Source organism: Pectinophora gossypiella, chromosome 20 (assembly GCF_024362695.1).
Source record: "Pectinophora gossypiella chromosome 20, ilPecGoss1.1, whole genome shotgun sequence".
NCBI lineage: Eukaryota > Metazoa > Arthropoda > Insecta > Lepidoptera > Gelechiidae > Pectinophora > Pectinophora gossypiella.
In genome coordinates, this window is record NC_065423.1 from 2,576,791 (window position 1) to 2,604,758 (window position 27,968).

General features: G+C 37.5%; 1 protein-coding gene across 1 annotated transcript; it reads left to right on the forward strand.

The window, feature by feature from the left end:
• The first annotated feature begins 223 nt into the window (after positions 1-223).
• LOC126375854 (fatty acid synthase-like) lies at positions 224-26,502 on the forward strand. The gene is made up of 40 exons (XM_050022901.1): positions 224-277; positions 2,611-2,774; positions 3,510-3,702; positions 4,570-4,681; positions 5,650-5,853; positions 7,016-7,132; positions 7,736-7,887; positions 8,015-8,157; positions 8,750-8,953; positions 9,427-9,613; positions 10,047-10,212; positions 10,910-11,079; positions 11,513-11,664; positions 12,495-12,678; positions 13,003-13,151; positions 13,794-13,978; positions 14,509-14,628; positions 14,753-14,862; positions 15,219-15,409; positions 15,697-15,857; positions 16,098-16,340; positions 16,423-16,543; positions 16,626-16,868; positions 16,967-17,395; positions 17,621-17,773; positions 18,069-18,178; positions 18,495-18,645; positions 19,187-19,373; positions 19,607-19,725; positions 20,082-20,246; positions 20,773-20,945; positions 21,431-21,580; positions 21,776-21,994; positions 22,084-22,189; positions 22,326-22,494; positions 22,902-23,052; positions 23,312-23,456; positions 23,928-24,104; positions 24,586-24,688; positions 25,633-26,502. The coding sequence occupies exons 2-40, from the start codon at positions 2,619-2,621 to the stop codon at positions 26,196-26,198; spliced, it is 6,936 nt and encodes a 2,311-aa protein (XP_049878858.1). The 5' UTR covers positions 224-277; positions 2,611-2,618; the 3' UTR covers positions 26,199-26,502.
• The last annotated feature ends 1,466 nt before the right edge of the window (positions 26,503-27,968 follow it).

The following is a 27,968-nucleotide window of genomic DNA, read 5'->3' on the forward strand; positions in this document are numbered from 1 at the left end:
CTTTTCAAATAATAATGATAAAGTTTTCCATAAAAAGGTCCGTTGAAATGAAAAACTTTCCGTCTTAAATAAAAATAATTTATAAAATTAAGTCGGTGCTGGTGACAATTGTAAAATAGTTAATTTAATTCCTGGTTCTTTTATGTAAATGCTATGTGACAATGGTAATGTGATCGTATAAAAACCAACTTCATTATGCACATATCTTAGTTTGTGTTTCAGTGTCCTAGGATCTAGGCGGCTGTTCTGAAGTGTCTATCAACATCCATAAAGTCTGGTAGGAAGTGCAAACATAATTACTTTATTTAATATTACATCAGAATTTAAACGTTCAGTCTTTTTGAAGTAAAAGCTTACGTCATGTCCGTGTTTTGAGTGATTTTTTTAAAGTGTTTTTTCTTCGTATTATCTTCTAAAGTGTTTGGAAACTTAAATGAATTGACAATTAATATAAATTGATTTAAAATTATACATAGCCTTAAATTTCATTTCATTTCGTATTGAATCTAATTATACGGTGCGCTGATTCGAAACTGGGTACCGGACGGAAAGAGTTATTATTTTTCGTAAGTGCAGTTTTCACTGACATAGTTGGCTCGACCATTATAGACGGGGATATATCTTACCACCTATCAGGTTGGTCTAAAATCTCGGTGAGGCGTGGGTACCTAGCTTATCTTGCGAGGGATGTACCTCTGACTACTCCAATTGGGATATAGCCGTAAGCTTATGTTACGTCATTATCACGTGCACAGCGGTGAAGGAACCCAAATTCCCAACAAATGCGTTTCGGAGGTATGTGACTTTACCTGTATTGGGGTGGTATTCCCTTCGCGGGTTGGAAGGTCAGACAGGCAGTCGCTTCTATAAAAGAGCTCATAAAAGAGTGGTTGTTTAAGAACATATTCTATGAATTTAATGAATTTCTTTGCTATAATAATGTATACACTTAATTAATGTACTTACCAATGATGATGATCCATTTTCCAAAACCTGTCATCTGCGCAGGACATATTTAAGTGCGTAAGCGCGCGCGCATACACAGACGCACTCTCTCGTCCGCCCACTCATTAATCCGATGGAACGGATAGCCGCTACGACCGGAGGAGTGTTGGGATGCAGTGACTTACCAATGACATGTAGCTTACGTTACCAATAAAGATTTGTATTTGTAAGGAACCGGACCTGTCAAACCTTCAGGTTAGATAAGGCGACCCTGGATGACGCTAGGGAGATAATGGTATTGGCTACTCGGCCGAAGCATGGTGCAAGTGTAATGTACATATACCTGTGGTAACCCGCTTGAATCAGCTTATGACTAGGAAGTAATGACAAAAACAGACAGAGTCGCACGAGTTTATAATGAATAAAAAAAGTAATTTCAAAAAATAAATCGGCTTTAATATCTGTGCTTACCTAAATATAAAAAAAATTCATTGTATATCAACTCAAAATCATAGTCTGAATCATCCCCCTCAGTATTCGTTACGATGTCACTAACACCCTGTATCCAATGTATGACCGCGTGGGGCCCAGGCAAATAACGTTAGGTTGGTACTTACCCAAGAAACACGCAACACACATTCGTCCGAATTACGTAATATGACCCTGACGACCCTATTAAGTATTCCGAATCCAAATTCAAAATAATTCAACTCTATCATTCGTTGATTATAACTTACGTTCAGTTGGTTACTATTACGAGTAGCCATAGAGGCGAACAATCAGTTCGCGACGGCCGTAATGACGGACTTTACAGGCTTCATTCCCCAAAAACATTATAGATGGCGCTGTCTAGATTAACCGTAATAATTACCTATTTTCTCATTACTATCGGGTACATAATTATTCAACTAGTAATATACGATCCCGACGACCCGATTACTCTAGCCATAGAGGCAGCCAATCAGCTCGCGATAAACACTTCAAGACCCCGATACTCCGCCGGCGTGGTCGACGACTTCCCTCAATCAGCGCTTATCGCTATCGACCCACTAGGGTCGATTAATTCTGTCAAATATTTTTCCTCTCAGACGACGCTCTGAGCCGAGGTTCGCGCCCAACTGGGCAGCCTCAGGCCTGTTGTCTTAAATGTTGTACCGGGTGAGAGCCTTCAGCGCTCCCCATTTGTCCGGCCAAGTAGTTAATGCCATCTGCGGCAAATCTACAATAAGTCACGTCAAAAAAAAATATCAACAATATAATGTAATGGCAGAAGCATATATAAAATAATTGATGTTTGATATTTGGATCACATCATGTATAGAATTATTTCTACCTACTTATATTGCTTCTCTTTATTTCGATCAGAATGATAAAGAGTGGAGGATGCAATAATGGCTGGGTGTAATCATTTAATTATACCCAAAAACAAAATGCATGTGTCTGTTATCCATGAAATTAGAAGGTTAAATGAAGGAAAATCTTACCAGCGCCATCTATATTGTCTTTGAGGAACGTAGCCTCATTACCACGACGTTATATAACTTGATATATATCTAATCTAATCTAGCTTACAAGATCCCACTGCTGGGCAAAGGCCTCCCAACAGGCCCCAAAGGCCTGCTAACTAGATATATATAAAAAAATGTATTTGGAAAATATCCACAGAAACCGCCATGGCGCCGATACCAGACTTACATTCTGAACAAATCCATCCTGAGGTCCAAGTCGACCGAGGATTGGATGCAAACGCGGTGGTCATCTCTGGAATATCTGCCGCCATGCCCAACAGCCATAATATGCTGGAGTTTGCTGATCAACTCTATGATAAGGTAAGGTTTTTTTAACTTCTATAGGATCGTGTTAAACAGCCTCTGTGGTCGAGCTGGGCTCACGATCTGGAGGTCCAAGTTCTATTCCCGATGGGGATATTAAAAAATATCTTCAACACTTTATGAGACTGTCTTTTGATTTGTAAGGACATTGTTGCCTTGAATCACCTGATTGTTCCACAAATCATTTAGAAGAACTAAATAATAATGCAAAGCATAATTATGTCACAGCATTATGCTGAGGAAGATCGTTTCTTTTTTTTTGGACGCTTTCCGTTATGCTTAATTTTTATGTTGTTGTTAAACATGGAATAATTTTACTTTTTCGGACAATCAGGTGGTTCAAGCCAACATTGTCCTTACAAAGTGATTTCGATGACTTCCCCATTGGCAATCGAATCCGTACCTCCAGATCCTGAGCGGTCTAACCGCAACTCTCTCTAACAGCAGAGGCTCTTACCTATATATTTTTATGTATATTATTTTAATTTTTGTTATTTACTTACATCACACCCCGATATGCGCATCTGTGTGTGTGATGTCCGATGCCATACGATTAATGACTAAAGTAAAACCGAGGGGGTGAGGTAAACTTAGCTCAGCCGCTGGTGGGGAGCGGAGAGTTGCCGTACGAAGTATTATTCCTTATTCAACGTCAACATTTAAGTTTGTTAATGTGGCATCCAACATGGAAATAAATGTTTTAATTCTTTCTTTCTGATTATTTCTTTACAGAAAAACTTCCTGCACATTTCTAGTCCTCGTTGGAAGTTCAAGAAGCCAGAAGTGACCAACCACCACGGTATCATTCCTGAGTTGGACCGCTTCGATGCCCAATTCTTCATGATCTTCCACAAGCTCAGTATCAGCATGGATCCGCTAACCAGGAAACTCCTCGAGCATTCATACCAGGCTGTTTTTGATGCCGGTAAGACAATGAAGTCACTGGTACACCAGCTTGCTTCTCAAACGGCGAGCGCCGGTTCTAAATTCAAATTCAAAAATATCTTTATTCAGTAGGTAACATAGTTACACTTTAAATCGTCAATTTTCAAATAACGAACGTCTTATCCGCCTAAAACTACTACAGTTTTTCACAACCTGTATAGCAGGTTCGCCCAGGTACCAGACTTTATCTTGGCTCGTCCATTATAGACGGCGATACGACTGACCACCTATCACGTTTGTTTAAAAGAAAGCTTAATGACGCGTGGTAACCCACAGAGAAATGCATTTTCGGAGGTATGTGACCTAACCTGTATTACCTTCGCGGGTTGGAAGTTCAGACCGGACCTGTCAAATCTTGAAATTAGGTAAGCGGACCCTGTGAAAAACGGGATAATGCTAGGGGGATTATGACTTTTGATTTTTTTGAACTATCGATAGTCTTCTGACAGTCTATCACTAGTTATTTACCCCTTTCACCCGTGGTCCGATCAACATATTGTCTCCCTGGTGGGTCCATGGGTTTTTGTTACCCGTTGTCCTACCGTTCTAAACATTGATGGCCAGTGGGTCTGCGGGTAATTTATTTTACCCCTGGATCCAGAAATATGTCCCCCTGATTTTTTTGCACTGCATTGGCAAAGATGCATTGATTGCATGGGTGATTACTTCGATTAATACAAATAAAAAAAATGCAAGAAAAAAGTATAAGTAGATACAAAACGGCAATTTCGTAAGTAAAGACCTAATATTTTCCGAGGGAACATGTTGCTTTGTTCTCACTGTTTCCTGTTCTCCTGTTTGATCTCACTGGCTGATTTTATGTTATGTTGGTATTAATATTTTGTAGGTATTTGCCCGACTGAACTATCCGGGAAGCGAGTGGCAGTGTTTGTGTCGACTGGCGTGAGCGAGGCTGAGACGACTGCGCAATCAACTGACAATCATTTTGGACTCTTAGGGTAAGTACTAAGAAGCATTTAAGATAGACAAATACTTAATTTAGCATAATGGACACAAGATGAATGATGATATTTGGTACCTGACAGAGGGCAGCAGTAACTGTCAGCACTATTCAAAGGCGGAGGACGGGAGTCCTAGTACAGCTTTGAAATAGACTATTCTAAGTGCCATCCCATTAGCGTCAGACAGAGTACTGCAGGGCGGAAGGCAACAAGGAAACCAAGCCTTATTTTTCCCTAAAAAGAATGCTGCACCGACAAGAGCGTGGCTCTTAAATTAGTGATGTGGAGGAAGATACAGAAATAAAGACAACAGATACAGAAAGGCACAACAGGCGGCTTAATTGCTCATGCAGTAGTTTCTTCTTAGCAACCTTTGAGAACAGGAAAAGCTTCATTGATTAGTTTTACTTTCGTAAATGTCACGTCACAGCCTCCGTGGTCTAGTGGTTCAAGCGTTGGGCTCACGATCTGGAGATTCGGGTTCGATTACCGATGGGGACATTGTCGAAATCACTTTGTGAGACTGTCCTTCGTTTGGTAAGGACATTGCAGGCTTGAATCACCTGATTGTCCGAAAAAGTAAGACGATTCCGTGCTTCCGAAGGCACGCTAAGCCGCTGGTCCCGGTCCCGGGCTACTAGCCCAAATACCTCTACCAAAACGTAGTGGAGCAGCGTGGTGGAGTATGCTCCATACCCCCTCCGGTTGATTGAGGGGAGGCCTGTGCTCAGCAGTGGGACGTGTATAGGCTGTTTATGTTATGTTATACAATGTCACGTCAATACAACGTCAATGTGTAGTGTCTGTGTAAAACGAGGGGTTCTGTATGAAGGGTGCGAAGTGTGATGTGACTAATAAAAACATAAAAAAAAAATAAAAAAAAAAAATATTATCGAACTACTACATCCATTTGGTTAGTAACAAACTTAAGAACTATGTTAGTAATAAAGCTTACTCTTTCACAGATGCAACAAAGCAATGTGTGCCAATCGTATCTCCTACTACTTAAACCTGCGTGGTCCATCTGTCTTGGTAGATTGCGACTCTGCAGGCTCAGCAGTAGCGTTGCACAGGGCATACAATTCTATATTGAATGGAGAGTGTGAGGCTGCCATCGTGGGCGGTGTACAACTGCTTCAACAACCTCAAACTCCTTTAAATTATCACAAGTGAGTAATGTCCAGTCCCGGCAACATTCTGTAAAAATAAACTTTGGGCTGAGTTGGACCGCTTCGATGGCCAATTCTTCATGGGGATAGCCATGATTATGATAATCTTATGTAAAAAAAAACAGTGCCAATGATAAAAATAATGGTTTTGACATGGCAACGTTGCAACATCGTTGCAATTTGGCTAAATGAATAAATAAGGCCCGTGGTATGTCTCTTTTGCTGAGAAATAAGAATTGTGGTAAAACCGACCTACATAAGCAGGCATACAGAAATATTATTTAAAAAGCTGCATTTCATTACCAACTCGGAAAATAGAGAAGGCGTTTTTTATTTTTTTATTTTTTCTTTGGCGTCATGCGACTTGCCTATTTGCCATTAATGTAGATTTGAATGTAGAGGATAAAAACTTAGGAAACGTTTATGGAGAAAGGAATTTGGATAGGTACGAAATTTTGAAATAAAGGATCATAAGCTAAGGAATAAGGAATATCAATTTACTTACTTATACACATCAATAGGTATAAAATAAATATATTTAACTACAATTTAATATTATTTATTATGAATAAATGTGGCTAACAACTTATATTATATTTGAGGAAGAGAAGGCGTTTATTCTTAATAATAATTAATGATACTTTTTATTTAATTCTTATTTCAAAAAATTCGAAGGGTTTTTTTTATTTAAAATAATTATATTATTGAAAATCTCCGTAGAGTTGTAATATCTTTGGTAGATGCCGTGTTTTCATTTTTCTGGAGACAATTTATTTTTATTACTAACCTATTGATTTTAAAATTTTGGAATTCATTAAGCTTATCGTCTTTTGTTTTGGCGCCGTTTCTACGCACGCGAGTTTGATTTTTCTTGTAACATTTGTAAATTGAAAATAATTGAAAGTTTACATTTCAATTGGGTAGTTTCGTAGGTCAAAGATAAATTATGAAATTCTGATTTCCAAATAAAAACGTTTTATGTTTCTATTTACTTAACTTATTTATGAAATTTAATGAAGAAAAATGTAATAATAAGTGCGACATTTTGACACGTTTTTTCTATGACGTCACAGGTTGCTTTTTCATATAAATTCCATAGTAAGTAAATGTACGTTTAGTAAAAAGTAAGTGATTTGACTAGTATTGGAATGATCATTTTCAGAATGGTGCCTGTATGTGCGGATGGTAACGTGAAAAGCTATGATATGAACGCTGATGGTCATTCGCTATCTGAGGGAGTCAGTGTTATCTATCTACAGAAACACAAAGATGCCAAGAGGTAGGTATTGAATACATACACAAATGTGTAGTAGTTTTCTTTTGACGTGACTTATTGTAGATTTGCCGCAAATTGCATTAACTACTTGGCCGGACAAATGAGAAGCGCTGAGGGCTCTCACCCGGTACAAAATTTAAGACAACAGGCCCGAGGGTGCCCAGTTGGAGTAAATAGTACCAGAACCCCGATACCGACCCCGCCGGCGTGGTCGACGATTTCCCTCATTCAGCGCTTATCGCTATCGACCCACTAGGTCGATTAATTCTTTCACATTTCCCCCCTTAGACGACGCCCTGAGCCGAGGTTTGCGTCTGCCTGGTCATCCTCAAGCTTTTTGTCTTAAAGGACATTTTTTTCCGGCCAACTACGTAATGCTACCTAAGGAAAAGTAATCACGCTAAGTGATCGACGTAACGTGCGGGCTACGCCGCGAATCGTAGCTAACTGGGACCTGTAGCGTCGTAGCACAACTACGTATGATAATGAAGGATTCCGACAGACGGGCGGTTATATAACCGCTGCTATTGTAGAGCAATTTATTAACAAGACTAATAATTTTATAAATAGTTTTGTGGCATAAAAAACGATTTTGATATTTTCCAGGGTGTACGCTTCCATTCGCCACATAGACTGCGGATTCTCCGAAATCGGAGTTTATCGCGATCCTGAGATGCTAACGAATTTTTTCCGAAAATTCTATCAAGATGCTAAAGTATCTCCTTCAGAAGTAGAATACGTTGAAGGATTTGGGAATGGTTCGTAATATTTTGATATTATGCTGCCCTCCATATATTATATTTATGCTTAATATGTCCTCCACGAGAGAAGACGTCAGAACACATAAAGAAACGAATAATGATCAGTATCCTACCGTATTTCCAGCTGTCCTAGATGCTGACAAAGCGGAACTGGATGCCATTGATGAAGTTTTCTGCAAAGATCGTACAAACACATTAGCCGTTGGCAGCGTATTGTCCAACGTTGGATACACGCACGCCGTGTCGGCCTTGACTGCTATAGTTAAGGTAAAGTATCAATACTAAATACTGTTTATCGCGGACCCAACTAGTTGACCACCTAGTTTTACCAGCATGCAACAGATGGCGCCACATTCAATAATGCAGTCCTGAAACGCGATAGCGAAGTTAACACAGCGAGACGCAATATATACAACTTCCAACATAACTCAATCGGATCGTCGAACCCTAGTCACACTACCAACTGGTGACTTGTGTGGGTACTATGCTTTGTTCGGTACTCCATCTTCAAGCGGCAGCATACCGTCGCCGCCAAACTGGTAACCCCGACGTTGATACTTCAAAGCTACAGACTGTGCGAATGGCAAGATTCTGATGCACATGTTTGGGCTAGACAAGCTAACCCAAACCATTCTCTCAAGTTTTCAAGCAGCCCGAATGGTTCCAACTGGGCAATATTTACACATGTCTATGCCACGCAAAATCCGATGAGGTTGCGTGCCCTTGGGTTGCCAAGGTATAAACAGCCATTCATCTAAAAACTGGTATGGTATCCAGTGAATAGACTGGCAGGGTATCCAGTGAATAGGAACTGATTTTAGCTACGAAAAATATAGATTCTATAATAATTTATTTGCAGTTGTGCCTAGCATACCAGCGAGGCTCGATAGCTGCCAATATCAACTGCTCCAACCCCCGCATGGACGTGGCCGGTATCGCGGAGGGCCGCCTGCGCATCCTTACAGAACACGCGCCCTTCCAACGGACATTCACTGCTATCAACAATATGTCCATTTCTGGCGCTCATGCTCACATCCTACTGCAAGGAGAATACTCCCCAAAGGTAAGGTAGTTTAGGGATCCTTTGTGTTTTTTGTAGGCTTTCAATGACACCATCATCATGTCAACCCACACCACCACCACCGTGAGGCGTCTAAAATAAGAATTATATAACTAGAAAATACAAAACGATTATTTCATTTCATGTCAAGAAAATGAATTAATAGCATTTTTTTTTATTAATGTTTCTTTCTTTCTTTCAAAACTTACGGTTCCATGCGCTGTAACGAATATGTTATGAAAACCTGATTAGTTAGTGTCAGCTAATGCGATTGTCTTGTGGTTTGTGATTCTTATGTATAGGTGCTTAACTGTCTTTATTAGCACATTCGCGGCAGATGTTGTCATAGCCATTCGTAAATGCCAACGCTCTAGTCGACTCTTCCTTTCCAGTTCTTAATGTTCTCATTGCAAATAGAACTTCATCAGCGTACGCCGGAGTCTCGTGTTGCTCTAAGCTCAAGTTTGATGTTACAGAATGTTTCTCAATACCACACGGCCATGCCGCATCTAGTGCTGGCTTCAGGGCGACGGGAATCAGGAGTCGAGAAGATCTTGAACGATTTCAAAAGTCGCCCCATCGATCCTGAGGAAGTTGCTCTGGTACACAGTATCTTCCGTATGAAGATTACCAAGCATTTAGCGCGAGGATATGGTGTTTATTGTAAGTGGTGTCATTTTTCATAATAAACCGTTACCTCTCTCTGGGCGGCTCAATAATAACCCTTACACCAGGGTTGATGAGGTTGGTAATCCACCTTACAGCCCACGCTATAGAATAATGCTTTTTCTTACAAGTAGGTAAGTACCTACAATTGCATGCATGTTAGGGTATGGCCAGCTGCCGAGTGAGAGCCGACAGCGCTCCCCTTGTACGCCAAGGCAGAGACTGTCATTCGAGGCAAATCTGCAATAAGCCAAAAAAAGTAATATTATGGTGGGACACACCTGTATAAAATAATAATAATATAACAGTTTATTGCACATTCTCTTCCAAGCAACCTCCAGCTGAGGAAATAGGGTCAAACATTGATTTGTTTCACTTTTTGATCTCGGTTTCACCAAATTTTAATGCTATTATATTTATATTTTTTCAGCTATGAACGAAGAAAATAACGAAACCAAAGTGTTGGCTCAGAAAGCGGAGTACTATGACGAGCGCAAACGCCCGCTGTGGTTCGTGTACAGCGGGATGGGCTCGCAATGGGCAGGCATGGGCACGCAACTCATGCGCATACCCATCTTCGCTGCCGCTATTGAAAGGTAAAGATACATTTCTAGCAAGAGTTACTTTGAGAGGCGACATCCCTGGTGACCCTGCTTTTGCTTTTTTAGATGAATTGCGTCAATGTGGAGGGTAATTTTGGGATAGGGACATTCTGCACTTGAAAGATACCTCATTTAAATTAAGAGCTACTCTCTTCTCCGTGTACATATTCCATCTGTCTCTATCCCAAGCTAAACTTCACTATAACTTCTTTACGACTCTCTTTTTCTTTTCTTTTACATTTTTATGAGACTTCTCCCCTTGTAAGCCATTCTTGAGCATCCCTTTCTTTTCCTTTTATTTATTTATTTATTTTATTTTTCTTTATTAAGGAAACAAACAGCTTACACAATAGATACTTAAAGATATAAACTTATAATTAAACACATTAAGCCAAAGCAGTTTCCACCGATGTATCTAACATATATTATATTTCGTTGCAAATTGCGGTGAACTAGTCTATAAATTATATTAAGTTATACTGTTAGGCCCAAGAATTAAATTAATAGGTACAAAAAGAAACCTCTGTAAACAATCCCTCTATATCTAAGCATAGGGAAAATAATGGTTATTTTCGTGGATTTCGATATCATACTTCTCTAGATTCTAACACGAAGAAACCAGTAGTTTAGTAGGGATTTCTTAAAAAAATTAAATCTGTTAATAAATCATTAATTAACTTATATTTTTCAGGTGTCACAAAGTATTGCAACCCAAAGGAATAGATATCGTCAATGTCATAACGTCTACTGACAAAACTACATTCGATAATATTTTGAATTCGTTTGTTGGTATAGCAGCTGTTCAGATTGGACTGACCGATGTTCTGAAGGCTATTGGTTTAGTTCCAGACAACATAATAGGTTAGTATTTAAAACTATATATCGAGACTTTAAATATGTGTAATTTAAACCATATAAGTGCTAAAGATACTAAACCAGTATTTCGGAAACGGTAACGGCCTCCGTGGTCCAGTTGAGGTTGAGTATCGGGCTTACGATCCGGAGGTACCAGGTTCAAATCCCGGTGGGGACAAAGTCATACCAAATCACTTTGTGATCCCTAGTTTGGTAAGGCCATTGCAGTAGTAAGATGATCCTTGCTTTGTGCGCGTATCGTTAAGCAGTCGAACCAATTAGTCGTTACATGAGCCATGTCAGGGGCTTTTGGCAGCTCAACACCAGAATTGATGAGATTAGTTATTGACCTCACAAACTACACGAGAGAATAAGAAGTAGGTATCTAGTACCAGTTGTGAAGAGCGCTCCTCACAAAATATTGGCATAATCTTTCCAGGTCACAGTGTGGGAGAGTTAGGTTGCGCGTATGCAGACGGATGTCTGACTGCTGAGGAGATGATCCTGATGGCGTACAGCCGTGGTCTGGTATCCGTGCAGACACCCTTCATCAGAGGGTCCATGGCTGCTGTCGGGGTTGGATTTAAACAGGTTCGTTATAACTTTAAAGTTATTTCAGTCACAGTTGAATGCAAGAGTAGAGGGCAGACAAATGCTTTGGTTGGAGATCAAAAGCCCAGAAGTTGAACACTTTAAACTAGAATTTAAAAAATATATTCTCTAGTCACTATAATGGAGTAGGAATCTACGTGTTTATTGTATTTCTTTAAGTCTTGCTCATAATCTGGATAAGGTAATTTGCGGGAAACTCGGTATTGGCGTCTTACGATTAGAGATATACAGGGTAGATTATATACAGGGTGTTAGTACCATCGTAACAAATATTGTGGGGGATGATTCAGCTCATGATTCTGAGCTAATATCAAGTGGAATTTTCCGTTGCTAAATTCATGAAAACTTTAGTGTTCTTTTTTTCAGTGCCATACTTTTGCGACGGAAATTCCACTTGATATCGGCTCAGAATCATGGTCTGAATCATCCCTCAAAGTTTTCGTTACGATGTCACTAACAACCTGTGTTATTATACCAGTCCATGACCTTTAGTTTTTTGATTGTATAATCCTCCGCATAATATTACCTAGTTTTGGAAATGCCCATCCAAAAACATGGCTTTTTTGTCAAGAAATTTTTTTTTATCTTTTTTTCATCATCATAGCTATACGTTCTATATAATGGCCGCCGATATTTGCTCGCATTTTCCTAGGTAATTACGCAATATTATTCATCAGTATATCAGTCTCTTGAATGATTAGCAGTGTAACACTTGATATCATATTCACCTCTACCTGTGCCCCAACATTCCACTTTTCTTTCGGTGCCACTTCATTAACTAAGGTTATCTTTTATTTATAATTACGCAGATTTCGAAAATGGTTCCACCTGAAATAGAAGTTGCTTGTCACAACGGTCCCGAGTCCAGTACTATATCAGGCCCTGCTGAAGCTATGAAGACATTTGTGGCGACTTTGACAGAACAGAATATCTTCGCTAAGGAAGTACCTTGCTCCAACATCGCATATCATTCACGATACATCGCTGAGGCTGGTATGTACTCTATGCTTTTGTTTTAATAAAAATAATGACTAAGTTCCCTGATACTAACCCCACTGACGTGGTCGAGGATTTCCTTCATTCAGCGCTTACCACTTAAATCTTTCAAATATAATCCTGTCGGACGACGACGCCCTGAACCGAGGTTAGCGCGCTACTGGATACCCTCAGGCCTGTTGTCTTAAATTTTGTACCGGGTAAGAGCCCTCAGCACTCCCCATTTGTCCGGCTAAGTTTGCAGCATATCTACAATAAGTCACGTCGAAAAAATAATGGCTAACTTGTTTTTTGAATTTATTATCATTACTTATTTTGCAGGACCGGCTTTGCTAAGTCTTCTAAAAAGTGTAGTAAAAGAACCAAAGGCTCGTAGTGAAAAATGGATGTCTACTTCCATACCTCAAGATAATTGGGAAGAACCACTCGCGAAATATTCATCAGCAGAATATCACACCAACAATCTCTTGGTAAGTCCTTGTCGTGTTTAAGCTTTGTCATCACGTCATCATAGAGGTCATTAAGTATCAAACTATCGACGGTTTTGAGCGTAAACTTGCAAATTCTTCTCGCATTGACGTAATTAAATGTATCATCTAATTAATAAATGTTGTTAGTGATTATCTTAATACTGCTAATGTTACTTGAAAAGCTGCCTTCTCTCTCCTTATAAACTTCTACTTTGTCATGCTCGAAAGGGTCTGTGATGTGGAACTCATATGTATCAACAACTTTTACACTATCACCATTATCATAACTCGTACTTGATCTTACATCATCACCATCATGTAGATAAAGAATTATATTGAATATTTTACTTCTTTACAAATGTTACGTTCATACAGAGTGTATTTGTTCGTAAAGTAAGTAAAGTATTTATTTTCACTACAAATAACACAATCTTATTCTTATTCATAATTATTAATAACATGTACATTAATATCATCTGTAGAGGCTGGAGCCTAAATTAGGATACCCTGTATTACAGGCCTCCACCTCCAGAATTACGATGGTTTATAACATTACCAGTCTATAGACAGTAAAATACAAAGAAAGAAAAAAAATACTTCTACAAAATTACGTTCGTGAAACTTTTAATTTACCATCTTTAGAGTCCAGTACTATTCGAAGAGACACTGCGTCTTGTGCCATCGAACGCGGTGCTGGTTGAGATCGCGCCACACGGACTACTGCAGGCTATCCTCAAGCGCTCCCTACCGGAGTCCTGCCGGAATATCGCACTGACGCGTAGGGGACATGCCGATAACGCCTTCCTAGTGCTCGATGCTATCGGCAAGTAAGTTCCGCATACAAGTTGTTTTCCGCGACTCTTCCTTAAACCTTAAATACACAGTTTGAAGATTTCTATTGCAAATGCTGCTCATAATTTTAACGTAAACAATTGCAAGATGTTGGTTGAATCTCTCCACTATTTTTTGTGTGATGTGCGATAATGTTTGTGTTTTATGTCCCTATTTGTGCCACAATGTGTTTTTGTTCTGTAAGATTACTGGCAAACTCATCACATATATGTATTATCCATCTTATACAGGGTGTAAGTGACACCGTAACGAAAACCATGATTCTAAGTTGATATCAAGAGGAATTTTCCGTCGCAAAATAATTAAAAAATGACGAAAAATTCCAATCCCTCAGTATTAGATACGGTGTCACGAAGATGAAGATTTATAATAATACACTTATTAAAAAAATAAAATTTAAAAGCTACATCTGCAAAATATGATCAAAGTAAATAATATTAACGAAAATCTAAACACTTATTTTATGTTTTTAGAAACAATGAAGATAATATACCTTCTCTTTCAGTCTCTACATGGAAGGCTACGATATGGATGTGAGCGCTCTGTATCCAAAAATCAACTACCCTGTGTCGACTGAGACACGACCTCTGGCTCAATTGGTAGAATGGGTGAAAGACGAAAAAATGTATGTATCATCTTCAAATTATATTTTCCGTGGCGACACTAAATTACTGCTCATAAAGAGAGCTTACATAAAGATTTTGTGTTAAAATTGTTATTGTTGTAATGTTGTTGTTGTATTTTTTCAGGCAAATATGTCATTTCTTGAACTTGCAAGGCACAAAGGTTGCCATGTACAACACAGTCATATCTAAATACGACGAAGAACATGAATATTTGTCAGGAAATGTCGTCGATGGTTCGTACCCTATTATTAATTTATACTCGTTTTAAATCTGCTGTTTGGAAGCTAATAAAATGTTAAATGTTACTAACAACGTTTGGATTTAAAATGATCATACAATAAATATTTTATATATGATTTAAAGTCTTCCTTTTACAATTCGAAATTTTGAAAATCAATTGCAGTTCGAGAAAAGATTTTTGTTTCGCTTCCTTTTCTCCTCAACCATAACAAGCTTCGAAATAGTGGTACCTAGATTAAAGGATTATAAGATAGAATAAGATAGAACTAAAATAGAATTCTCTGATGATTCAACATTAAAAATAAACGAACTTATACTCTTGAATGATGTTTTATGCGAAACTTTTCAGGTAAAAGAGTGTTCCCATTCACCGGGGCATTGATTATGGCATGGGATACTTTAGCGATGACATTGGGTCAACCACGAAGACTATTGTCAGTGAAATTCAGGGATGTCAATTTCCAAACGCAACCATTGTTGACGGACGATAGAGCACTGCATATCAGTACTATGTTACACAGGGGCAATGGACGCTTTGAGGTAACCTTATGATCCTAGATATTGCATCAAATAACGTAACATAAGCTCACAACTATATCCCAATTGGAGTAGGCAGAGATACATCCATCGCAAGATGAACTCACCGAGTTTTCTAGATACCCTGAAGTTTTTAAAAAATATTGTATATAGGCCAGAATGAACAGGCACCTTCTGGGCGAGCTCGCTCCATCTTAGCCCTCGTGAATGCCTTCGGGCAAGTCTGGGGCCAAGAGCAAACCCATCAAAGGTAAAAAAAAAAATATATAACACTTCTTTTCTTTCATCAGGTATCTTATGAATTCGGCGTTATAGCCGCTGGTTTCATAAATGTAGTGGAGGTCGCTCCGGAAGAACCAAAAGATATAGTTATGGATGACGATATCTCAACTACTGTCTTAACCAAAGATGATGTGTACAAGCTTCTCTATGAAAGAGGTTATCAATACTCGTAAGTACACTCTATTTTTGACTCTTATTTTATGTAGTCTAACGCAATAAGCACAGAGCACTTTGCATCTATAATGAAAGCAATAAGTACGAAACCAAATCTTGTCCTAGTCTTGTCACTACATTTAACATTCATTAAAGTTCCACAACGTTCCTTTCAAAACCACCAGCAGTTCGGGACGTCAGATGACCTTATAACCCATATGAAAGAAGAAGTATAAAGTTAAGATTTTTGTTCCAGTAACGATTTCCAGAGCATCGAAAGTTCTAATATGTCCTTCAGTCGCGCTCAATTAGCCTGGAAGAATAACTGGGTAACATTCCTTGACGGAATTGTACAACTGAATATCCTCAAAAGAGAACACAAAGAAATTTCACAAATTCATCACATTAATAGCCTATATATCAATATCGAGGAACAAAAGAAATATAACGATGGTTCTAACATTGATGTTAGAACTTCTGAAGTATTTAAAATAATCAAGTATGTAAATGTTTCATCTAACAACTTTATTTATTTCATTTAATCATTTTAACATGTGTCTAAATGTATATTTATCTTTAAGGTGTGGAGGCGTTACCGTACAGCACGATATATTATTCAAAGATAAATCCTCGGTGTTACGAAATTTAGCCAGTTTAAAGGAACTTAAATTTGTATCCTTCAATGAAACTGAAACTGTAGATGTTGGTATCAACTTCCTTAATTGTATTATTACGTACTAAACTCTCCTTACTTTTATACTAATATAAATTCTATTCTTTACAGGTACTCACATATTTATATGTTTACATCCAGATTATAGTTGAAAATCTTAACAAAAATGTTCTTAACGTTTTATGTATAAATGGCTCAGATAAATCGTGTCTGTTGAAAGAAATTGAAAGTTATTTGGATAGTCCTCCTAAAATTCAATTGAATATTGTTTCGGTTTCAAAGGATGAAATTCTCCAAGTTGGGGAACAACAATTTGATTTAATATTTCTTAATGACGTTACTTTGGATAATAAGGTAAGGTTACATTATTATTACAAGAAATATTGAATTCAATTTTATAATACATTTTGAAACGATCATCATCAACTAAGCATATAATATTCAATTTTCAGGATATGAAAGCTCTCTACGACGTGGCTGTAAGCAATACTTTCATGATGAAGTTGAACAAACACACTGAAACAATATTCCCAACTACTTTCTATCGCAAAGTTTGTTCTGTAGTTGGAAAAGGAAACGAACATCTGGAATTAGCTAAGTGGAAACCATCAAATGTTTCGCCTATAAAAGCAGCTATAACTATCAGAAATAGCTCAGACCTGGACCACTTTAAAACAACTTGTGAACATTTACTAGGAAGAAAGGACAAACTACTTATTTTAACTTCATACCCAGCACCTAAAGGTCTGAAAGAATTCGTAAAGGAATGGAATGCCAAATTTAATACCTACAACATTTTCTTAGTAATGGCAAATAAGGTAGTAGAAGAAGACATTATGAATATACCTAGTGTCGATCTGGTTCTTAACATTTTGGATAATGTAAGTGTACTTTTACATTAAATAGCTGAGGATTTTAAATACTTAAATAATAATTTCATTACTTTTATCTTTATTATCAGGACGTAGATTATAGAGATAGACACCCTTGAAATTAATAAAATAAAAAGTCGTGATGAAAAGGAATGCGTGTTGAAAGCTTCCTGATACCGGAGTCTACGTTGCAAAATGCCGTCGGTTTGAAAGGTTAATTTGTGTCATTTGCAGGAAGGAGCATGGGGTGGAGAGTACTATGTTCCATTGCAAGATAAGGAAACTTCTGGAAACACTGTGGCTCTTGAAATTACAAAATTCGGCAACTTGAACTCTTTACAGTGGATTGATGAGCCTTTTATACCTAAAGAAGGTATTCCGGTCAAGGTAAGTGCAAAATAATTATAATAAACGTCCCAATTATCAAACAAGAACTTAAACTACTTACTTACGTTGTTTTAGGTTTACGCGGTTATTATCATAATTAAAACACATAATAACGGGTTCTTACCGCGTTTAAATCAGGGATATGAGACTCATAAATGAGGAAGTGTCATAAATGAGGGAGTCTCATATCCCTGATTTAAACGCGGTAAGAACCCGTTATTATGTGTTTTAATTACTTACATCTAACAAATTTTCCAACGAAGCTGACACTAAATATTCCTTACTTTTTGTCCAGGTGCAGTACGCTGGATTGAACATCATCGATGTAAAACGAGCTATGAATGTACTTATTGATAATCAAAAAAGTAGAAGGTTCGGTATGGATTTCAGTGGTGTTACTGAAAGGTAAGTCATTATAACTTACAGCTGGGGGGGTTCAAAAGGCAATTGAAGCAATTCATCTAAAGAAGCAATATTGCTTTTTAATATTTGTTGGCATTGCGCACTTACTTTTCATCTAAAATTGCAATATTGCTTTTTAGATGGATTGTTTCAATGTTGCATTTTTGGCAGTGGTTTCTTTAGACCATACTTAGATAAAGTATTAATAATTTTATTAGTTTTTAAATTATCATAACTGTTAAAATAATAATACTTAAGTATAGTATAGTAGCCATTTTAGTTTTTTGCAAAGGTTTCTATTTTATTTTTAAACTTACAGAGGCGAACGCGTTATGGGCGTGATCAAAGAAGGGGCAATTTGTGGAAAAGTCCACGCTAACCCTGAACTGCTGTGGCCAGTTCCAGACCACTGGAGTATGGAGGAGGCTGCCACTGTACCCTTGGCTTACTGCCTTGCCTTTTACATCTTGGTAAATGTTTATTTTATTATTATTAACAAATAGACCATTATTTGATATTAGATTCTTTTTTCATTTTTAATTTTTAATTTCATGGATGAATAAAGAATTTCTATTTTAACCGCCTATAAAAACTTGTGATTGAGCGTTCGGCTCACGAACCAGTGGTCCCGGAAAAACATTCCGTGGTCCCTAGTTTGGTTAGGACATTATAGATTGATCTGATTGTCCGAAGAAGTAAGGTGATCCCTATTTCGAACGGAAGGCACAAGCCCTTGGTCCCGGCTACTACATACTGATTACATGGCGGGAAAAAGATGTTCTGAAATCGACGTGTATAAGTTCAGGGTGTTAGAGACATCGTACCGAATACTGAGGGGGATTGTTTAGACCGTGATTCTGAGTTAATGTCAAGTGCAAATATTCGTCGCAAAATTCATGTATTTTTGAGTGTTTTATTATTTTTCAATTCTATACTTTTGCGATCAAAAATTCCACTTGATATCAACTCAGAATCATGGTGTGAATCATCCCCCAAAATTTTGTGTTACAGAACATCCGATACAATGGAAGAGTTGGTACACGGATATCAAACAATAATGTTTTTATCCACGGTGGCGCAGGCGCACTGGGTCAGGCAGTAATATCAATCTGTTTGGCGAATAAACTCAACGTCTTCACCACTGTTAGCGACATACATAAGAAGAGATTCTTACTCAAAATATTCCCAACTTTGCCAGGTACTTTTAAATTTATTTTGACATCAAGCGAAGCAGCAAGGCTACCAATTTTTCCACGTTCAATAAGCCTCTTATTTCTATAATTGAGAGGCAAGCGTTCTACCAACTGCGCTACCATGGCTTTATTGTTATTAATATTACTTAATGACTTACTGATATTAATGTGTTATATAATACGGTATGGATTTCTGTTATGTTGCAAATGTAATAAATGAATAAATAATATGTTTCAGCGGAAAATATTGGTAGCTCTCGGGATATTTCCTTCAAGGATATGGTGACGAAGAGGACTCAAGGAGAGAATTGCCTTATTGTCATCATGAATAATATTTCTTCCAGTGATCTCAGACAAGTATGACATCCTTGTGACTTTACTTTTTTATTGCATTTTTTGACGTGACTAATTGTAGATTAACAATTTTATTTATCTGGCGTGGCGTGTTTCTAATGTCAGATTGCTGAATATTGATAAAATACAGGGCGCTAAAAACATCATAACGAATACTGCGGGGGATGATGCAGCTCGTGATTCTGAGTTGATATCAAGTAGAATTTTCCGTAGAAAATTCATGATGTTTTGTTTTTTATTATTTTCAATTCTATACTTTTGCAATGGAAAGTGTTCTATTTAATATTAACTCATGAGCTGAATCATCGCCGTAAGTATTCATTAAGACGTCACTAATACCCTGTATGTTTGAATTTCAGGCAACCTTAAACTGTACCGCAGCGTTGGGTGTTGCTTTAGACATTGCATCCTCCACCCGCCAAGATAACTTCGAATTTGGAATGAACAATCTAACGAACGACCGATTTTATTACACAGTCGACTTCTCAACAATATTCAATAACATGAATGTAGAAGAAATTAAGGTATTTATAAATTTCATAAAGGTATTCCGTCGTCCTCTCATCCTGCATATAGATATGTTTGTGTCTAAACATCTCGTAGTCATCATCATCATCTGGCGCTTTTGATGATCATCTGAAACAGATGATTTATGAAGCGTAATCTAACGAGCATATCAAAAGAGATGCATATTTTATTTGCCCGGGTTATTCATTCATTTTAAAATTAACAGTTATCAATCATCCGCTCCTTTCCTTTTCGGCGGATAAGAAAATGGCAGGTATAACTTAAAATACAATTAGGAGGTGTCTGCAGGAATCGGGGCCATTATTACTAGCTACCTTGATCTCACTGCTGAGCAAAGGCTTCTTCCATGTCTTTCCGCGCGGTCCCGCGCGAACTCTGTCCAGTCCTTCCGATAACAGCCAAGATCAGCACGCCATCTCTTCCGGGTTCTACCACGATATCGGTATCCAATCGCAGATTATCATTGATGCGCGGAAATGTTTATAACATACCGATGTTATTAAGAAAGGTTTTATTTCTCAGACTCTTCAGCTGCTGGTTGCTGGTGGCATCAGGCAAGGCTTCGTTCGTCCTCTATCTCGCGTCACATACTCGCCACAAGACATGCCTCGGGCGTTCCGCTTGTTGGCAGCCAGCCGCCACCGCGGTCGAGTGCTCGTAGACCTGCGTCACTCTGTGCCGATAACACACTCAAGGTAACAGAACATAACATACTTAAAGTTAACATACTTAAAGTTGGAATAGCCACAAGTCATCAATAATACATCCTATCCTTATAAAAGCTTCTATAAAAAACCGGACCTGTCAAATCTTCCAGTTTTAAGTTTTGCACTGGGCCCGCTTACTAACCGGAAGATTTGACAGGTCCGGTTTTTTATAAAAGTGACTGTGCAACCCGAAGAGAAAACCAGCCCAATGCAGGTTAGGTCACATACTTCCGAAACGCGGGAATGTAGATTTCCTCAAGATGTGATAATTTAAACAAATTCGAAAATCATTCGTTTAGCTGGGTTACGCTGGGATTCTCACCTATGACTTCTCAGTGAGAATCAAGCGTTACTCCGTGATGTTTCTGGTGTATATGTAGTGTCCACTTTTGAGATTTGTGTTTTTTTTAGTTATTAGTTTGTCGTCTTCTGAGGAAACAAGATTTTAAATGTTCATTTATCTTTTTTTGCAGACCGGAATACTCATCAGATTATTCTCACTTAATCTTTTGCGATAAATCGGATCTTGGAGTTCAATTAGCCGACAGGCTAGTGAGCAATGGAGTTAAGAAGATTTACATACACTCCTTCCATACCTCAACTTATCTTCAGTTTAAGATTATGTAAGTTCATTTTATCTACCTGTATATAAATTCTGTATTCGTACAATATTTTCTCTCTTTCTTACCATTTTTTCTTTCCCAGATTTTATCGATTGTTTTCTTCCAATATCATCTGACCATAGATAAAGTATGTCATACATTCATTATAAGTTATGTACTCAGTATGATTTATTTTGAATAATTTTTTTTTTTTAGAGGTTGGCAAGAAATCGGCGTACAAGTCTACGTATCATATGGAAACCTAAAGGAGAATGATTCTATTGACAAAATACTAAATGAATGCAATGGATTAGCTCCTATTGAGGGTATTTATATCATAAACATAGATGCTACCAACGCCAGACCTGCTGACGATCTGAAAAATTTGGTATCCCATTTGGATGTGGCAACTAGACAGTTATGTCCATCGCTTCGGTACGTTTTAGTTTATAGACGATCTATGAATATTTGTGTCAATTTAATATAATATAATAATTATGACAATTTTATTTTTAACATTTTAGGAATTTTGCAATTATTAACGAAAATTATTTGGATCGTGAAGTATGCCTCAACAGGGTTCAAGATGGTTTTCCTGTAGTATCTATGGAATTGCATAACTTTGAAAAGGTATCGTCAAGTAGCTACACTACATACTTAAATAAAATCTTGCAACAAACAACTCCTGATTAGTGAATGAATCAAATTATATACTATAAACTAATTGATCAAATTATAAACTAATTGATTTTTTATCAATTTTCAGTTTAGTGACGTTAGCTTAAATAATCGTGGTGATATCGACCACAATATATTAAGACTGCCCAGTGCATTGGACGGCATCGAAAAAGCTCTGTCTTCCAAGAAACCTATCATATTAACATATGCAAAACCTATGGAAAAGAACTTCTTGGTTGACGTGGAAAGACTTTTAGGTACGTTGACATAAAAAAGTAAAGCACGCGGAGTAGAAATTCCAAAGTACTTACTAAGTAATAGATAATAAAAATATTTTTTATTTATATGAAATTCCATTTCCTTCGATTCTGACACACTTCCCTTGCTTCCTCCACATTCATCAATCGTTTCATACACGCACGCCGATTCAGAGTAGATCGTACTGAACCTTTTCTAAGGACGTCTCCAATTTGGTCAATGTATGTCCTTTTAGGTCTTCCTCTGCCAGCCACTTTATATACTGTTTTTTATAGTATATTATATTTATACTTATTTCACACTGTATAATAAAGTAGCTTCTCAGATTTTCGTTAGGATAATCTGTGTTGTGAAGGTCAGTGGTTCGAAGTTACCATGTATCATATAATTTATTATATTTCCACAGGAGTAAATTTAACAGACACCAATAATGACAATACTTCTTTGGAACAACTCGGTCTAGACGGAGGGAAAGCTCAAGAATTAAGTAATATTATAGAAGAAAAGTACAATGTTACAATATCTAAAGAAGATTATCTTCTAATGACTCTAGCTGAGTAAGTAGATATCTTATTGGTGGTTGATTATTGATAGTTGATTGGTAGTTAAAAAGGCCATATCGCAGCAATTCATCAAAAAAGCAAAATATTGCAATTTGACATTTGCACATATAAAACTAATTGCGCAATGCAAACAAATGTCAAATAGAAATATTGCTTTCTTAGATGAATATCAACAATTAAGACCCCCAGTAGTTTGATTTGAAGAATTGATTGAGAGAAAAATAGATTAATTTATTGTTATATTTTTTCCAAGGTTGAAAACACTGCAAGAACAATTATTGAATAGGAAACAAGATTTGAAGGGACTCAGTTCATACATCAACTTCGTTGATGATGACGAGCTTATATCCAGTAACGAGATCGTACCGAAATCAACATTAGTACATACGTCGGACTTGGTAAGATATCCAGAGAAAAATAATATAAAAAGATAAACAACTTTGAGAAAGATTCAATAGCTTTGGGAGGAACTTGTGAGGAGAAAATTAAATCGACAATACCTGAGTCGAACGGGACTATATTGTCATTTCGCATGGACTAGATGTGGACGGTGGTGTAATGGTTAAGGCGCTCGTCCCGGCTTGACAAGAGATGCAGATTCAAATCCCGTCCGAGACAGTTTTTTACAATTTAATTTTATCTTTGTGAGTTTCCCTGAGTGAGTGCTATACAAACAAAAATCCTTGAAATGTATAACTATTATGTACATGCTACGTACATTCTTGGCGAAGAGTGGCTGCGAACGAATACTATGCACCTCTTCCGACCTCTTCAGGGAGACTTTGTTACGTTACATATCGTAAAAAGTTCCGCCTTGCTAAAAATATCTTTATTGTACACTGTTTTAATGAGTCTGTTTTTGTTTACAGTGTGCAGTCGCATTTGAGAACGAACTAACCTACCTCTGCATAGTGCCTGGTATAGAAGGACATCATCGTAGATTCGACACACTTTGCGAAAGGCTTAAACTACCCGCATTAGTCCTACAACCAGGAATTGATATGTTAGACGAAACCATTGAAGAAATGGCGCAACGTGTTGTTGATGTAAGCATTTACATAACATAATAAACAGTTTATATACGTCCCTTTGCTAGGTATAACCCTCAATCAACCGGGGGTATGGAGCATATTCTACCTCGCTGCTCCACTTTTCGTTTTACTAAACATTTAAATAACGTAAACTATGTATGTCACTTACATACATACATACATAAACTCACGCCCGTAATCCCAAATGGGGTGGGCAGAGCCACAAGTAATCAAAGACAACTTGCAGCCACTGTTGATACGAAGTCCTAAGATGGATATGATGAACCTTATGGTGATAAGGGATCAGCCTATCGCCCATAACATTAGTCCATCATGTTAGAGGACGCAATCCCTCTGTCGGTTTTTACGACATGCCCGGGAAGACAAGCAGCTGAACGTGTTCTATGTTTTTTATTTGCTCCCAGAACAGCATAGAAGCACATGCATGTCACTTAAGCAGATGTATGTCACTTGCTAAAGTAAAATTATTTTTCAGGGAATGTTGAAAAGGCTGATCTTAAAAGACACTTTCTATCTGCTGGGCTACGAAATTGGCGTGCTTGTTGCTCTTGAAATGGCTATGATATTAGAAAAGCGCGGTAAGTAGACATTTACATTAAAGTAGATACCATAACTTGAGCTCAGTCGTCAGAGGTCATACACCGCAAGATGAACTAAGTACCCACACCGCACTGAGCTTTCTGTTAGACCAACGTGATAGGTGGTGAGCCGTATCGCCGTCTATAAATGTCGAGCCAACTGTGTTAGTGGAAACTTTATAACTCATTGGTGCAAATCCGGTAACGAGGTTAGAACTGGCGTTCGCCGATTGAGAAGCAAGCCGGTGTACCACAAGACAACAGTGACACCTAAACCTTTGAGTCACATGGCGATTCATCAAAGGAATCCAGTTATAATGTTTATGGCTGTATAGTACAGAATATTTGATTCTTGATCATAAACAGACCTGAATGACTTAACATTTGTATTTTTTTTTTTGTATTTTTATCTAAAGGTACTCCTTCACCGGAAGCATCCCCCTGTAATGTAATAATTATGATTCGATTTTGAGTTTGATTTTCCGTGGTCCAGTGGCACAAAAATCACTTTGTGATCCCTAGTTTGGTTAGGACATTATAGGCTGATCACCTGATTGTCCAAAAGTATGATGATCCGTGCTTCGGAAGGCACGTTAAGCTGGTCCCGGTTACTACTTACTGTAAGTACGTAGTCGTTATATGAGTAATGTCAGGGGCCTATGGCGATTCAATAATAACTCTGACACCAGAATTGATGGGGTAGGTAATCCACCTCAGAACCCACACGATAGAAGAACAAGATTCGATTTTGAACATTACGTTACAATACTACATAATTATACTACATATTTGCTCTATAGCGATTCTCCTCACACATCGATGTAATGCTCGGATCTGTAACATTACATTGCAGGCGAATGTTTGCGGTGAGGGAGTATTTTAAGGTTTACCTAATCTTTAAGTGCCGTTATGTTTGGTTTAAAATAAATTTGTTTTTTTTTAAGGTCTCACTGGGGTCGTATATTGCCTGGGAGGAGGGCCTGAAGACATCTGCGCGACAATGGAAGCGCAGTTTGGAAATATCGCTTTAGAAGAATTGCAAAATCAATTAATTCTGCACATGTATAGTACGATAGTACAAAGTAAATCTGATGAATTACAAACAAGAATAAAAGAACTTGGGGATTGGGAAGCAAAAGTAGATGAGTGCATTCTATTGATAAGAAACCGTAGTTCGCGTTCCATAGACTATATTCGTGCAGTCATTAATTCAACCTATAGACGAGTTCTGATTGCCCGCGACTACGTGTGGAAGCAACCTAAACTGAGTTCAAAGATTGTCGTTATAAAAGCTAAATCTGAAACTGAGTCATCAAGTGATAGCTCGCTTGAAAATGTACACCAATTGGATTCAACTCTGCCACTCGTTCCAGAGGATCTCAAGTGCTCTGCCATTGTTAACAAATATTTAGACGCGAAAATTTTAGAAGACTATTACAGTCAAAATCTTTGTGAATCATCTAAAATCGAGACACTCGATAAAGTACAATTTGCTGAAACAGAAGATTAATTTATATTTATTATTTAGCATAAATTTTGCCGTTTGTAATACTCAAATTATAATTTGTAATGGTTTTGGTGTAAGTTAGGTACTTTGTTGTTTGTTTAATTTAAATATTTTTTTATTAAAATATAACGCAGTTTTCGTGATAAGCTTGAATTTTATTCATAATTGTCCGCAAATTTTATCAACACTCATCATCTCCCTAGCATTATCCCGTTTCTCAAAGGATCCGCTTACCTAACCTGAAGATTTGACAGGTCCGGTTTAAATATCAACTAATTTTGATAAAGATCCCATACTGCCCCATCCCCATCTGTATACCTACCTGTCTATCGTATAGTTCCTATGCGATAGTAATTTATTTATTGTTATGTTTAAGTTGAATTAGTTATCATTCAGTTAAAATTTATTTTTATTGAAGTTTTTTTTTATTTTATAAAAAATATTAAAAAAATTAATGAATTAATGTTTTTTTTTATGATGCGATAGTTATATTATTTCAATAAGTATGTTACAAATAACATAAAACTTAAACAGCCTATATACGTCCCACTGCTGGGCACTGGGTTGGTGGCGGTGATTTTACGGCTAATAGCCGGGACCAACGGCTGAACGTGCCCTCCGAAGCACGGAATCATCTTACTTTTTTCAGACAATCAGGTGATTCAAGCCTGAAAAGTACCAAACAAAGGATAGTCTCACAAAGTGATTTCGACTATGTCCCCATCGGGAATCGGACCCGAACCTCCAGATCGTGAGCCTGACGCTCTGACCTGACCACTAGACCACGGAGGCTGTTACAAATAAACTAACAAAATATTTTTATAGTGTAACTTACCTAATCGCCATGGCAACGTCGCCGACGTCAGTCGTAAGTCGTAAAACAATGAGGAACATTCCAGGCCACGTTGGCCAAAAAAAAAAGATGGCACTGTCCAGATTTAACGTGATAATTTCCTATTTTCTCATTGCTCGGGTACTATTTATTCAAAAATATGATATACGGCAGAGGCATAATAAAAATAATTGTTGCTTAACATTTGAATCATATTATGTATAAAATAATGTTGCTAAGTACCTATACCTATTGCTTCTCTTTATTTTGATCAGAATAATAATGACAATGGCCTGGATTCCTGCAAACACCACTTAATTTTATTTTAAGTTATAACCTGACATTTTCTTATCCGCTGAAAAGGAAAGGGACAGTTGATTGTCAACAAGTTAATTTTAAAACGAATGATTAACCCGGGCGAATAAAATAGGCATCTCGCTGGTATGCAATCCGTTTGATGTGCTGTCTACTTAACCCTGTCGGGTTATTTGGTCGATGTAAAATATTTAGACGGTTGTTTTAGATTACTGCTTAAAACTGACGTGTGTTGCATAAATTTTATGCCTGTCGATTACCTGTCCCTTTCTTTTTCAGCGTATAAGAAAATGACAGGTATAACTTAAAATAAAATTAGATGGCGTCTGCAGGAATTAGTACCATTGTGTGGAAGATGTGTTGTGTCTTGATGTAGTAACAAGGGTCATCATTTATACCCAAAAACAAAGATAAAAGATGCATATAATGTTCAAAAGAACCTAAATAAATTAAAAGAATTTAATAATAAATTCAGCATTCCTTTTACTCTGTGGATAAATATTTGAATTGGAGCTCACAATTCAATTCTTTTTATACTTGTTGGTTATTGTGTATTTAGGATTTATATTGTTGATTTTATCCTTTGTTTTCCTAGGCACACTGCTTGGCACTACCAGTCGAGTCAT

What these genes read in the sequence shown, in the direction of transcription:
- LOC126375854 (XM_050022901.1), top strand. Translation starts at nt 2,619, where the DNA reads ATGGCGCCGATACCAGACTTACATTCTGAACAAATCCATCCTGAGGTC. An exon ending in AATCATTTTGGACTCTTAGG is followed by an intron (nt 4,682 to 5,649) that starts GTAAGTACTAAG and finishes ACTCTTTCACAG; the next exon opens with ATGCAACAAAGCAATGTGTG. An exon ending in AAACACAAAGATGCCAAGAG is followed by an intron (nt 7,133 to 7,735) that starts GTAGGTATTGAA and finishes GATATTTTCCAG; the next exon opens with GGTGTACGCTTCCATTCGCC.